The 13,918-nt window shown below is 49.3% G+C and overlaps 7 protein-coding genes across 7 annotated transcripts; 2 read left to right on the top strand and 5 right to left on the bottom strand.

Annotated features, from left to right (window-relative positions):
- Positions 1–670: 670 nt before the first annotated feature.
- Positions 671–1,094, bottom strand: N7525_000184 (alpha-ketoglutarate dehydrogenase subunit KGD4; the record flags this gene model as incomplete). The annotated part of the gene is made up of 2 exons (XM_002560132.1): positions 671–954; positions 1,019–1,094. The coding sequence occupies 2 exons, from the start codon at positions 1,092–1,094 to the stop codon at positions 671–673; spliced, it is 360 nt and encodes a 119-aa protein (XP_002560178.1).
- A 1,148-nt stretch (positions 1,095–2,242) lies between these two features.
- N7525_000183 (mediator of RNA polymerase II transcription subunit 18) lies at positions 2,243–3,109 on the top strand (the record flags this gene model as incomplete). Its single annotated transcript, XM_002560131.2, has 2 exons — positions 2,243–2,733; positions 2,791–3,109. The coding sequence occupies 2 exons, from the start codon at positions 2,243–2,245 to the stop codon at positions 3,107–3,109; spliced, it is 810 nt and encodes a 269-aa protein (XP_002560177.1).
- Positions 3,110–3,790: 681 nt separating this feature from the next.
- On the top strand, positions 3,791–5,609 carry N7525_000182 (putative DNA 3'-phosphatase Tpp1; the record flags this gene model as incomplete). Its single annotated transcript, XM_061211491.1, has 8 exons — positions 3,791–3,881; positions 3,938–4,095; positions 4,170–4,282; positions 4,342–4,647; positions 4,703–4,830; positions 4,919–5,055; positions 5,112–5,172; positions 5,239–5,609. The coding sequence occupies 8 exons, from the start codon at positions 3,791–3,793 to the stop codon at positions 5,607–5,609; spliced, it is 1,365 nt and encodes a 454-aa protein (XP_061070717.1).
- An 886-nt stretch (positions 5,610–6,495) lies between these two features.
- On the bottom strand, positions 6,496–7,390 carry N7525_000181 (uncharacterized protein; the record flags this gene model as incomplete). Its single annotated transcript, XM_061211490.1, is given in 5 exon segments — positions 6,496–6,640; positions 6,670–6,721; positions 6,732–6,909; positions 6,925–7,245; positions 7,337–7,390. The coding sequence occupies 5 exon segments, from the start codon at positions 7,388–7,390 to the stop codon at positions 6,496–6,498; spliced, it is 750 nt and encodes a 249-aa protein (XP_061070716.1).
- Positions 7,391–8,732: 1,342 nt separating this feature from the next.
- N7525_000180 (uncharacterized protein) lies at positions 8,733–10,286 on the bottom strand (the record flags this gene model as incomplete). The annotated part of the gene is made up of 1 exon (XM_061211489.1): positions 8,733–10,286. One exon carries the CDS (start codon positions 10,284–10,286, stop codon positions 8,733–8,735), a length of 1,554 nt encoding a protein of 517 aa, XP_061070715.1.
- Positions 10,287–10,288: 2 nt separating this feature from the next.
- Positions 10,289–11,016, bottom strand: N7525_000179 (uncharacterized protein; the record flags this gene model as incomplete). Its single annotated transcript, XM_061211488.1, has 3 exons — positions 10,289–10,491; positions 10,751–10,843; positions 10,932–11,016. 3 exons carry the CDS (start codon positions 11,014–11,016, stop codon positions 10,289–10,291), a joined length of 381 nt encoding a protein of 126 aa, XP_061070714.1.
- A 680-nt stretch (positions 11,017–11,696) lies between these two features.
- N7525_000178 (uncharacterized protein) lies at positions 11,697–11,988 on the bottom strand (the record flags this gene model as incomplete). The annotated part of the gene is made up of 2 exons (XM_061211487.1): positions 11,697–11,731; positions 11,826–11,988. 2 exons carry the CDS (start codon positions 11,986–11,988, stop codon positions 11,697–11,699), a joined length of 198 nt encoding a protein of 65 aa, XP_061070713.1.
- Positions 11,989–13,918: the final 1,930 nt, after the last annotated feature.

Genomic DNA, 13,918 nt, shown 5'->3' with positions numbered 1-13,918 from the left:
GGCACGTGCCTGAGACCACGTACCTTGGTATCCCTGATACTTAATGCTAAGCCTATAGTTCGATAGCTCTATGACTACATATGTAGTCTATAGTTAGTCTATATGCTAGAGTATATTATGTCCTAGTAGAGAAGCTTAGTCGAGAAATCATTCCTTTGAATAGCGCTCACAGAGCCTATGTATGTAACAAGAATCCCAAAAGTCCTGACCACAATCTATGTATAAAACGAACACGACTCCGCCTTTTCGACATCAAGACGATACAGCTGCATGTTGCACATGAATAGAACACCGAGAAGAAAAAATCAACCACCAGCGCCGGGTACGAATGAAAAGAACACCGAAAGAGAAAAAACAGAGCGGCAAAGCATCACCGCTAGAGAAAGACGTTCTTGTAATGGTCTCGGACCATCACAAGCAACAGGTATAAAGTGAGAGTTTTTGGTCTCGGAAACCCTCGGAACGAGTGAGCAAGCATCAGATCTGTGTCCCAGCGACCGCGAAGGCATTGCAATGCCACGGTCGGCCCAAGTCAAGATCGTGACCGCGCTTCAACTGCCCCAAAATCGAGACTCAAGACTCCAGCTCGCTCATCACGCAACTTCCATAGGAAGTATCATGCCCCATTCATACATTTTGAGAAAATCTTATATTTCGCCCGAGGGGACGCTTATGCGAACATGCTCGCGCCGCCAGTCTCAATGGCGTCAATCTCGGCCTGAGTCCAGGGGAGACGGCCGAAGCGCGAGGGGAGCTCAGCCCGATCGAAGAACTCGCCAGCCTGGGGCTTGACGGGGCCCAGGGCGGCGCCAGCGGTGCCACCGACGGTGCTGTTGAAGGAGGAGCGACCGAGCGGGCCGTGCTGCTGAGCCTTAGCCCGGTAGGTAGCGAAAGAGTCAGGGAGAGAGCCGGTGGGAGAGGCGGGGTGGACGCGAGGAGAGTGGTCGATGGACTCTGGAAGATGAGGTTAGTCTTTTAGGTCGGGAATTGGAGCTCGGGAATGGGAAAAATCACGTACTAGGGACAGAGCGCTTGCCAACGAAGCGAATGAGGGGAGTGCGGGCAGTGCCGCTGAGGATGGAAGTGGCACGCATTGTGGTTATGTGGTTATGTAGTTATGTAGTTATTAGGTGTGTTGAGGTGGGAGGTAAGATCAATTTGACGCGAGAATGTGCGAAATTGAACGGGTCCGGTAGTATCCGAATCCGACCGAGAGCGACTAGTCACACAACAAGAGAGTGAGTTATGGTTCCTTGGTGATGTAGTGAGAGAGCTGAGGATAGAGAATATAGAGAAGGTAAAGAGAATTAGAGAATTAATGTTGAAGAGAGGAGGGGAAGTGGGAAAAGACGAGAAGATAAGAAGGGGAAGGGTTACTGCTTTGGGACAAGCCGATTCGGAGTCGGGTAAACTGCGAAATGCATGTTCACCACTTATATTACGGAATATACTATATCTACACGGTAGAATCGAGTACATCATACAACAGACTGCAATATACAGAGTACAGAGTACCACATCTACATATGTATGTCACGCCATATCGAAAAATGAAACATTCAAATGCACCTTATACTCCGTATTGTAGCTCCTACTCAAAGTACTTCGCATCCGGATGAGATTCCGATGCAGCCTCCATCTTGGCAACAGCACACTCCGTGTTTCCCCATTGTGAAGCCATCTTCCTCTCCGATCCTTTCCCAGTCTGAGACTCCGGTGAGCTCCCCTCACAAGCTCCTCCTCATTCTTGGTGCCTTTTCAGTGCCGAACTACCTTTTCCCTTTCTTTGAAACTTCCAATCCGCCAATCATCATCCCTCTTTTGCATTCCCTGGCAATTCTTCCCCATAACCCATTCAAGCTTATTTGTCCCACACAGCTTAGACCTCCCCCGCATCGGAGACAAAAAAGAAGACCATCCTTGTGACTGGATAAGATCCTCGACAAGTCATCCTTGCACCGGAATTGATATTCCTGAGGGGTTCACAAGCATCGGGAAAGTGTCCAGTACTTCGGGAAAATCGCAAGATCGAACTGCCAAGAGATAAAAATCCAAATCAAACAGGACAAACAGGACAAACAGGGCCCATTAGGCGCTATTAGCAATAGCTGCGACACATAAAATAGGAGCTTGCTGATAACGTTCCTTGGACAGGCGCCACCTCTGAAGCTTGGACCCTGACTAAAACAACATCCCGACTTCACCCGTTACCTTCCCACACCCGGGGACCGCATCAGACAATATGCACGAGCAGTCGCTTTTCGCCTCGGTTCCAGTCCACCAACATCATGAGCTTCTTCAGCAGCTTGCCGGATTGACCGCCATGCAGCCCCGCCATTGCCTAGAACGGCGGCTGATCTTCAAGGCCTACCGCAAACCAGGTATGGCGGGGCGCATCGGAGCCAGTCAGGACCTCCAACAGGGGGACCTGCAACGGCTGAACAAGATGCTCAATGGCAACATGTACTACACCCAGGTGGTTGGTCCGGTTTCCGAATCAGATTTCGGATCCACTGCCCCCATCGACCGAGACACTCAGATGGCCGGTATGGACGATTCGAAACCTTATGATTCTTCATCTCCCTCTTACGACTATGAACGTCAACCATGGAAGTTGGAGTTCCGTGATATCCCTGAAGCTGGAACTCGCTCAGCGGTGACGTCGCGTCTGATGTCGAGCGCGACGCTACCGCGGGGAGATGTCGTGGAAGCTATGAATGCGTGGGGCTATCAGTGAGTGGCGCCACCGAGGTCGATCTTATGATCGCGCACTAACCCTGTCTGTTCTAGTTTCATTACTGAGTATGTGGTCGAGGGTGACATGTTCGTCCTCAATGACATTGCTATCTTCTTGCATCGCGTGCTGCACTACCCCGGTGGGGATGAGTCGAGTCTGCCCCGGCGGCAGCTGCCTGCTTTAAAGGATATGACTCTATTTGAGAAGAGCGGAAGCTATGTGCTGCAGGCCTTCATCATTGTTCAGGATGGTAGCAATCAAGAAACGATGAAGACTGCCTCGCAGCATCTCTTTGGCCTGCGCGAGCAGTTGAAGTCAGCGGTTCTCCTGGAGCAGGCAGATCGATTGTCTCTGGACACGCGGGCGAAGTAGATGGCCACTCCTACTGCAGTTTATTTGAGCATGCTGGAGACTACGAGATACCCGGTCTCCAGCGACGGTATGGCGTTGATAGACAGAAATATACCCCTCATAGCAATCGAGTCCACTGGATATTTTCCTTCCCCTTGCAAGGTGAGAGTGAATACAGAAGCATACACAACATATGGCCAATGATTTCTATTGTCCCATAAGTAAATGCCCAACGCCTATGTTCCTGTCCAGGTGGTAAACCCTCGCAGCCTATATGCACACCAGCCAATAAAAGAAAAAGAGCATTCAACCCCCAAGTAAAAAAACACCAGCTTTTGCCGGATTTGACGTCAAAATTGATCCATCCGAGGGCGTGCGTTCCAGCGCTGTGACATCCTTTCTTACATCCTGGGATATCAAATTGAGTTATTCCGAGTTGATTTCTTTCTTAGGAGAACGTCCTTCTGTCCATTTCTCTTTTTAAATATATTATCATTTGAACATATCACACATCTGGCTGTAGAATGTTCACTTTAAATGTTCACGAACATGTGACTTCGTGATTCCTCCCGCGTCTCGGCGCGTCCAACCATATCTCGGATGCGACTGCAACTCACAGCGAAAACCGATCGAATCAACCCACACACATCCAAATCCACCCATAAAACCTTCACCACGTTTTCACTTGCTAGAGCTGTCAGAATGGCCGAGGGGGCAGCCAAGAGAAGCGCCTCCCCCACCCGAGCCATCTCTCCACCACCATTGCGCCGGAAGGTTGACTCGACGGTGACCAGTGAGTCTTTCCTATCAAACAACGTGTCGCACCCGCTAATAGAAATCAACCCACAGAGAAGTCGGCGGCAAACTTCTTCACCCCGGCCTCGCAAAAGAAGCCGGAACCGATCACATGGCGCGTCATCGGCACGAGTGTTGTCATCGGAAAGCAAATAACGGGCAAGGCTGTCCCTCCCACGGGGAAACAGCGCCGAATCGCTGGTTTTGATTTGGTAAGTGGTTGAAACCGAACGCTAGAATAGGCAGTATCAAGAGATAGCAGGGCCCTACTAACGTCAATATACAGGATTCAACCTTGATCAAAACCAAATCGGGCAATGTCTTCCCCAAGTCTGCCACTGATTGGCAATGGTGGAATGCCAAAGTCCCGGGTCGACTGAAGGAGCTCAATGCTGAAGGGTATGTCCAGACTTGGAGTATGGGATTAGTTGGGTTCACTCGAGCTTATACCCTGACAGCTGCCAAGTGGTGATTTTCTCCAACCAAAAGAAGATCAGCGTCCAGAAGGATATCAAGGGTGGACGGAGTGACTCAAAAAGTCTGTCGAACTTCAAGGAAAAGATGACCGCTGTCATGACGGAACTGGATTTCCCTGTCAGCGTCTACGCAGCCACCACAGACCCTGAATATAGGAAACCCCGTCTCGGGATGTGGCACGAGTTCCTGGACGACTATGACCTCGACGTTGCAGGTGTTGACTTGCCCGCGTCCGTTTTCGTCGGTGATGCAGCTGGGAGGCCAGGTGACCATTCAGCTGTGGATCGGTAAGAGCATCATAACTGTTGTATGTTGTGACAAAGTCTGATATCTCGGCTCTAGGGGATTTGCTACCAACATCGGTATGCCATTCAAGACCCCGGAGGAGTTCTTCCTCGGGCAGATCACGGAGCCCGCGTCGATGGGCTTTGACCCTATGTCCTTCGTAAAGACGGATCTGGAAGAGCCGGGTATGTGCTGTCTTGTTACTTCCAATGAACTTGACATTCCCCGCAAGAAACCCACCTCTGGCGGATTGTTGACGGGTCTTCATCACAGCCAAACCCTTTACTCGCAAGCACCCACTTGAACTTGTTATCTTCTGCGGCAGCCCAGGCGCCGGGAAGTCCACTTTCTACTGGAACCACTTGGAGCCTCTAGGCTATGAACGAGTCAATCAAGATATTCTCAAGACGGTACGAGTCATAAATATCTCGGAATGAAACTGGAATCGAATGCTAATGGACAACAGCGTCCAAAATGCCTCAAGGTCGCCCGCGAGTACTTGGAGGCCAAGAAGTCCGTGGCAGTCGGTACGTCGTGGCTTTTATTTCTATATTGGCTTCAGTTCCAAATGATCTAACTCGATTACCGTCTAGACAACACCAATGCCGACCCCGAAACGCGAGCTCACTGGACAACTCTGGCAAAAGAGCTTAGCATCCCCATCCGTTGCGTACAATTTATCTCGACACCAGAACTATGCCGACATAACAACGCCGTCCGAGCCTCCAACAAAGAACTGGTATGTATTCGAAATGCCCCATCTCTATCTTCATCTCGTCCTCGTTCTTATCCCAACCAGAACCCCGAATCCCGAACTTCCCTTCCCGGCATCGCCTTCGGCGACTTCGCCCGCCGCTTCCGCGCACCAACGCTGGACGAGGGATTTGATGATATCATCCCAGTCGAGTTCCAATTCCACGGCAGCGAAGAAGCGAAGGGTCTTTGGGGCCAGTACTGGGTTTGAAAGTACCAATGACCAGGACTGGTATATACGCCTACCAATTACTACTCACGTCGTGTGGCTTATTACATCTGGCTGCCTTGTGCTGATCTCCATGTTGATCTCTTTATCTGCATCCTTTGAAGCTGAAACAAGGCTCGTATCCACAGACCTATTGCCTGTTGGCGGGGTTTCCCTGACCTCAAACATGCGGATGTTGATCTCGACTGGGTCAATGCATGTCTCGGTTCTGTGATAATCTTAGATCCAAGCATTCTCAGCTCTGCGGTGGACCCTGAAGGAGGGGTATAGGATTATTGTGTATGCCATAGCAAAGCTCATTATCGTGCTCCCCGGCCGGCTCATGCCCATTTCAGACGTGACCTACATCCTCCCGAGGTTGGCGCATAATTAGACCTACATAACTACGTGTAGATATTATAGGTATGTGTACGTCATGTAGTCTTGATAGTAATCAATATATCGGACCAAGACACAACCCTCAATACAATCTACACTCCATTGTTGCCTAGTGACACCTCCACTCGACTGGATCCAGCTGACGCAATCTGAATCCGAAAATATGACTCTGACTCACCTATCAAGACCAAATATCGAGACAAGACTCTTTCCCAGCAAGGCACAGACAGATACAGGCACCGGCACCGGCACCAACCTCAATGTCCCAATATGGACATGTCTCAGACAGATGATACAAGACTCATGTGTCAGGAGCCCACTTCAGCTGTTCATGCCGGTATTCTACTTTGTAAATCTGATAACTAAAGTTCCACCTCACTCACTTGTAGAGATAGTCGTACTGATTTTTACTCGCGATATCAACAGGAGCCCGCCCATTCATATCTCGAGCCATGGGATCAAGTCCTCTATCTTGGAGAAGCCAGAAATCTCAACTACGAATTGGTACGATAAGACAGGAGACCAGCAACCAGATGCAAAACCGACTATCCATCCCCATCATCGCCATAATGTCATAGCCCGCTTTCTCAAAAGCCTCGAGGACTTCATTGCCAATAGAACGGAAGAACCGAAGTCTTCGAATGCTTCGTATATACAGTCATACCCTGTCATGAAGACACCGTGCTCATTCCGTGCCTTCACGTCAACTCCGCGGTCTATGAGCACGTGAAGTAGATGTCTTTGCTCCTCGCCCATTCGGACACTCGCCTAGCACAGTCCCGCCGAGGTAGTAGAGGACGGTATTTCCATTGTTATCATGAACCAGCGGATATGCGCCCACAGCGAGAAGCTCATAAACAGCGGTTTCGTATTGGGTAATGGTAGATGGAGCACTCTCTTTAGACTAAGTTATAGACACCCCGTACGTCGTAATTTGATTTACCAACATAGGACAGTCCTGAAGTAAATACCTAAGCGAGATATCGATAACCGGGGGCCCGTAGCCGGTCGCACGATTGAAACAGCTAAGAAGATGGTGGAGGGCGTTTTGTCCGTAATTGTCGACCGCGAGCAGATCTGCTCCCCGGGCTACGAAGAATTCGAGTAAAGTCTGCCCCGTACAGATTGCAGTACTTCCCTGACACTCGAATTCCTTCCATGGTTTGTCTGCTTGTTGGAATGGGTTATCGCAGATTCCTGGGAACTCTACAGAATCAGAGGCCAGTATAGAAGCCGTCGACTGCGCCGTCCAGGCCTATTTTGCTTTGGCAGGCTGTGAGGAATAAGGTCTGGCCTTGTAGATCTCGTTCGATGTCTAGTTTATCGCCGACATATTCGATCATGGGCTGGATATAGAGGCCTTTGTCGAGCATTGTATGGGTCATGCTGCAGGCACCTTTTTTCCGGGGAAACGAGGTTCATACTCTGGCGAATCGTCATCCCTTTCAAGGCGATTTGGATCAGCTAGTTCTTCTACCTGGTTGCGAGGAACTCCTTCCTCGACGTTCAATCGGAGCGCTTTTTGGATTGTTGCTCTATGTGCTCGTCGGACACATTGAAGATCTATGTCCTCACCAAGCCATTCTTCTTCCGGAATATGTCCTGGAAAATAAGGCAATAAGGTACATTTGGATGCATGCACATAAATTGAGGGAATAGATGGAGTCATTGCGCACAGCATCGTATGATTTGAGAGCACCTGTATCTCGGACTTGGAGTGGCATGTTGAAGTGACGCTCCTTGCCAAGCCAAGGCGCAGGTACAGGAACCAGCGCACTAAGCCCAATGTCCCAATATAGACATGTTTCCAGTGGATCATATACTTGTACAAGTCTACGTATCAAAAGCCCACTGTACAAAAGTCCCTTCGAAATAGCGGTAGCTTCTCAACGTGGCCGACCCACTAACAGCTCACTTCCTCTCTCCACCGTCTTATTGTACATGTGACTCATATACCCGCTTTAACATGGATAGTACATCATAGTGTCTCCATGAGGATTCTATTATGCACCGTGTCATCCCTTCCAGTGACATGTACGGTATCTCATAGGATTATGTTCATTTGGGGAGTAGATGTAGATGTGAAGGTAGATGTAATTATAGACATGTGCATATGATAACCATATGCGTATTGTAAGCTGCCATAGCGGAAAACAAGCCGGATATATACATATAGAAACATGGTACTTTTTTCAGATGCGTTTTTCGCTTTTTGTCTGCTGTGGAGCAGAGATGTGGGTGGATAGGGTTGAAGTCTATGGGATACAACGGCAGGTAGATATGGTGTATGGGGGGTATAGTATATAATGGAAACAGAATAAAAGGAAAGGAAGGGTGTACACCCAGTCAGGTTGGGGGGTTTAACTCTTCGTTCTTGTTCTTGCTTGTCGGCTGTTGAATGAAAATCAAGACATCCAGGACCAAGAAATGGAAGAAAAGATAAACCCCCTGAAGAGACAAGACTCGGGAGACAAAGGAATGGCATGATTCGGGGCGAGAACAGTAGTCGCTGACCGGATCGTGAGTCATGAGTCATTATAAAACAAAAGTTCCAAAAAAAGGGTGAAAAGAGAGACATTAGTCGTAACAGTGCGGGCGAGATTGAACGAGTCAACGCAAGGCGCGCGGGGAATAGTCTATCGTCATTATCGTTGCAGATCGCTTGAAAAGATGAGAAAAAGAAAAGAAAAGAAAAAAAGACAAGAGCCTAACGAAATGAATCAGGTCTCAAGTCCGGGAGACCAAGTCCTGGAAAAAGCGGAAGAAATTCCTCTTTTTCTCAGAACGGCAGGGACCTGCAATCTCCGTAGCCGGTGCCACAGTCATTGGGCCGACAATATCCTCATCCCCCATGTCGGGGAACTTGTCGTTGTCATGCAGACGGGGGATGCGGACTTGCTGGCAGGGGTGCATATTAGACTGGGTGAGCGTAAGAGCAACACCATCTACAGCACTAAGCTGGTCACGCATGGCCTCGTGCTGCGTTGCCCACTCGCGGTTGATTGATTCCCATTTCTCGATGGTGAGCTTGTAGATGTTCGAGGTAACGCCGTAGTGTTCACCGGTGCGGACAAGGTGCTTGGCAAAGTTACAACGCGCAATGTCCCAGTCCGCACACATCTGTCGGAAATTGCCGATATCGCAAACCACAGGGTCGTAAGGCTCAGGCGTGATGGTGAAGTTGGCATGGCCGAGTTTGTTGGCCCACTCATCGTTGGGATCAGAGAGGACGAGGGGAGTTGCGTCGCCTGAGACTGTGCGCACGGTGCTGGTTCGGGGCCGATTGAAGGAGGCCACGGAAGGCTTAGACGAGAGTGGTGGCGAGGGAAGAATTCCCATAAACCGCGGGTCCGAGGTCACATTATAGTTAAAGTGCGGTTCGCTCGCATCTGCGACGGACGGAGACTGCAAGGGCGATTGGACACGGGATGCCACAACGCTGGTTGGGTCGTCTCCCATGAACGGTGGCAGGAGAGGGGTCGTCGCTTTCTGCACATCGTTGTCATCCTGGCTGAGACTGTTCGCTCGGGTGATATCGATTGGGCGCGTGCCGGACTCGCTCAGGCGTTCCTCGAAGATCGTTCGCGCGGGAGAAGGGGGGATAGAATCGACCCGGCTCATGGGCATGGAGCCAGTGATGGGGCTTGCCAAGGCGGAGGAGGCCGCCGAGTTCGCGCGCGATCGTAGATCATCCGGGAAAATATCGCCTTCTGCGCCACTGGAGGATCGCTTATTCTTCCACCGTGCCGACATGGTCGAGATGTGCGAGTTAATGCGCGAGACGCCCTTAAACGACGCGCTTTCTGAGCCCGAGCGTCTCTTTTTCGGTGATGGAGCAGTCTCCATGCCAGTATCGCTCAGATCGTAACTATCCGAGTTATGCATAGGAGCAAAGTATGACTCTTCCGCGGACATGCCGGAGTCAAAATGCTCTACAGGAAAGTCTAGGTTAGCCACTGCAGTATGACCGGGGAGTTTTCGCGGTGGCGATTGGCACATACGGAAATAATGATCTTCCAACGAGTCGCGCGTACATTCCTCTTCCTTGACTCCGGTCAAATGACTCCGACTGGGACTTTCCATTGAATTCCCCAGACCCGATGAAGACACGAGGGAAGAGACAGAGCTGGAGACCCGGTTGTGGCCCGCGGAGAACAAAGAGATGGCAGGCGAGGCCGGCGCGGAGGTATTAATAGTCAATGAGGAATGCGGCTGGCGTGTGGATGAGTCCGCGTCGAGACTTTCTCGTGTCGCGTCGATTATTTGAGACAGTTTGTACATTCTCACAAGGTGAGCGCCGCTGGTGGACGGGGTGGCTGGTATATAGGGGATGGTTGCAGTTCAGCATTGGATGTGAGGGGTGACCACAAGATAAAGAGGCAGCGCTCCAATTTCAACAAGTCATTCCCTAATGGCCTTTGGGCGGGAAAGGACGTGGCGGTGTGATGAGAGAAAGAGTGTAGTAATAGTCCGGGAAACGCGGGAACTGATGTCAAGGGCCAGTTAGCATCCGATGAAGATGGGAAATGCAAATGATTATCGTCCAGGCAGGAAACAGTCCAAAAATACGTAAATTCAGAAATACAATGAAAAAAGGAAAAAAGAAAACGAATTCCACCGAGCGACGTGGACCAAACAAGTTGAGACCAACTGGCTGGGCAGAAAGAGAGGTTTCGGTGCTTTTGCTTACAATCGGCAAACGGACTAAGCGAACAGGGAGATCCTGGGTAGTACAGATTCTCTACCTTGGCCCTTTTTGGATAGATGCGAGGAGATGAAGATAGAGAGAGAGATAGAGAGAGAGAGGATGTGTGAGAAATCAGAGATCAGACAGAGAACTGACTGTCTAGACTTTCCAAACAACCGTTAGTGGAGAATCCCATCGAATTCCCAAAGAGAAAAAAGGTGACTAACCTCAACTTGAACCATGGAACTGGCTAAACTCGCCGATCCAAACATATTCCCAAGGTTTGCTCCGCCGAGTTCCGGTGGATGACATTGCTTGAACCATGGTATTTAAGAGTCTGGAAGGGTTCCTTACCCTTTTTTTTTATTATTATTATTACCTTATTATTATTATTATTTTATCCTAGTGTTTATTTATGTATGATCCCATCTAATTCGATTGTTTTTCAAACCACCCCCAACGGCTACACAGATATGCTGTGTAGCCCAATGTTCGACATTGATACCCTTCCAGGACCCTTTCCTCAATTGGGTACAAAATCCAGTTGTGTGTGCGATCGGCAATCTAGACTGAAGTGGGTTCAAGAGGGGAACCATTATGATGCCATTTCGACCCAGTCGATCGGTTCTGATTCGCTCTATAGATTCGGGAGAAAAAGGTGTTGGACACACCCGCTTATTATCCTTATTTATCCAGTTGTCTGTTTACCTGTAGTACGTATGCCGTATGGAGCACTCGGTTCTCATTTGGCCCAGAATAACCACTGGGTATACCCATCCCCATTCTATGTTGTATACACGGGCTGGTGCATCCACCCCGTTTGTATTAGAGCTCCGACAACGTTGAGCAACTGCGGACAAGGTCCCGTCCCGTAGAGGTCAGAACTTTGTCCGAGTATGACGAGTAGGGTAGCACAATGGAGGGTTATCGGTTCGAAATTCTGTAGGGCACGGCGAGGTATAATATTGGTGCTCCGTCCTACGATAACTTGTGCGAACTCCGAATTAGACCTGGACTGCGACAGACATTAGAGCACTACCTACAACATACAACAACAGTGATACTAGAAGAGGAGAAAACTGCAAACTGCCATCCAATCATAGTCCTGGAGTGACCATCAGGTACCTACGTACCGTGGGAGGGAAGTACATAGAATAGAACCCCCAAATCCCTTCGCCTTTGGCACCAGACGTCAGGTCCACATGGCCCAAACCACCCAACGTTCTCGGCGAATTCGGGGAACATTCCATTCTTCCATAATGATTGGTGAGGCGCGGAGGGGAAAAGGCAAGCCATGGTGTTTGGCGCCACTGCCATTGCCCGCCGGGTGTGCCTTTGGGGGCGTGAGGCGAGCCTTGGCGCAGCAACCGAGGTGGATTCTCGGGTTTGTACAAGCCCGACGGGTTTTCGACGGGACTTGCTTGACAAGTCAACTTTTATTCTTCACTTGTCGATTATTGTGATATATCAGGTCCTTTCTTTCTTCTTTCTGTCCCTGGAGATCTCTGCGATCCTATCTCTCGCTAGGCATCCCTGCATGTCACTAGGACAGAAAAAACCACACTGTAGCCCAAAATGGGATAGGTTGGGTCGGCTAGCTTGGGTGGCCAATCATCGCCACGCGACAAAAGGCAAAACAAAATGACAAAGCGAAAAAAAAAAACCTTATCGCTGTGGGTTTCTGAGGTAATCACCCATTTAAGCCCTGGAGCCCTTGAGCCCTGGAGGATTGGAAGGTTTTCCGATCACGGGTAGGTTATATTCAACAAAACGAAAGCTCTAGTTAGTGGTGGTATAGCTATGGCTGGTATGAAGCATTCTGATGTGTTTTGTCTAGCTGGAATATACATATGTACCTACATACGTGTTGTAGATGTTGTAGGTAGCGATGTAATTGAGGGGTCGTCACTCACGTGATCTCATACATTGATCACATAAGAACAATTAACTGCCCAGGTGCCAACCTGCTAGGGACCATAGCCCCGAGGTGATAGGTGCCCCTTCCGATCAAGGCCTCGTCCCGAGGTTGACAACCTCGGCTTGTGCGTTTGAGGTTCTCGAGCCTTTCTCGCTTCGCTCAGATGGTTCGAGCGTACTTCAAAAGGTACTAGACCTACAACTAGGCATCAGACTATGGTGCAACTTACCTCTCCAGGCCCAGGATCCTATGATACACATCGGAGTTGTGGATAATTTGTAGGGCCTACGTTTTCATAAGTTGGCTTGGTCGCATGTCAGAAGTATGATAGAAATATAGATTTTCAGGTCCGAGGTCCATACCACCTTACTACGAAGGTAGAAGGTGGTCCTAAGGGACCTTCAGACTTGCAAAATACACAATAAATAGGGATCTCCAAGTCAAGGTTGATGCTAATCGACCTTTGTATAGATTATTCCTCTTGTGTTCCAATGGTGCAATCCAAACTTTTCTTAGCTTAGCGCTATTAGGGCTGTACTACACCGGAGTAGCTAAGAAAGTCCAGTTAAAGCGCAAACTTGATGCCACACCTTTCTGCTAGACCGTCATTTCACTCTGATCCTGGAAGCGGAGACAAAGGATCAGAGTACAATCAAATTCTGACCTGGTTCGGTGGGCTTTAAATGTTATATTCAGTATCCTGGATACTCTTCGATAAATCGGATTAGATAGCATATATACATCCCTTTGGATTGTCTGACCGTTCGGGGGTAACATCACGTAGTGCTTTGAAGTTCCTCCTGAGTATATTAGCTCACGGTCCAGGTTATGGCGGATTCTCAAGGTCTTCGCATATGTCACAATGGGATGTTTCGAAACGACTGACTTAAATTTCAGTGAACCTGGCACAGCATGCCACAATATGCTCCACTGGTGACTGCTCACTCGTGTGAGAAAAATAGAACAGAACATTGCGGCAGCGCCACGAGACTTGCTTTCTTCCAAGTATGTTCTTGGTCAATGTGTTAAACAAGAACATGAATCAAGCAACAAGTCTCGTTCAGACATTCTCGAGCTGTGGATGATCCCAAGTAGCGCATCTGGACCGCACCTATGCTGCGTTTGTAGATGGAGCTTTAGGGAAAGACATGAGTAAGAGCTACCAGCTGGTTTTAAATAGATGTTAGCGACTCTTCGCGAGGGACACGGCGTTCTTTGCCCGAATCCAAATTTATCAATATGCAGGAAGAGATTGTGTACAGCTGTCTCCCAATGATCTTGAGTTGGCTGATATGCAGTGGTCTTGGC

The sequence above is a fragment of the Penicillium rubens genome, assembly GCF_028828025.1.
Source record: "Penicillium rubens strain IBT 27055 chromosome Unknown utg000001l_segment0_segment0, whole genome shotgun sequence".
NCBI lineage: Eukaryota > Fungi > Ascomycota > Eurotiomycetes > Eurotiales > Aspergillaceae > Penicillium > Penicillium rubens.
The sequence above is the reverse complement of the archived record's forward strand: the minus strand, read 5'-3'. Positions and strand labels throughout refer to the sequence as shown.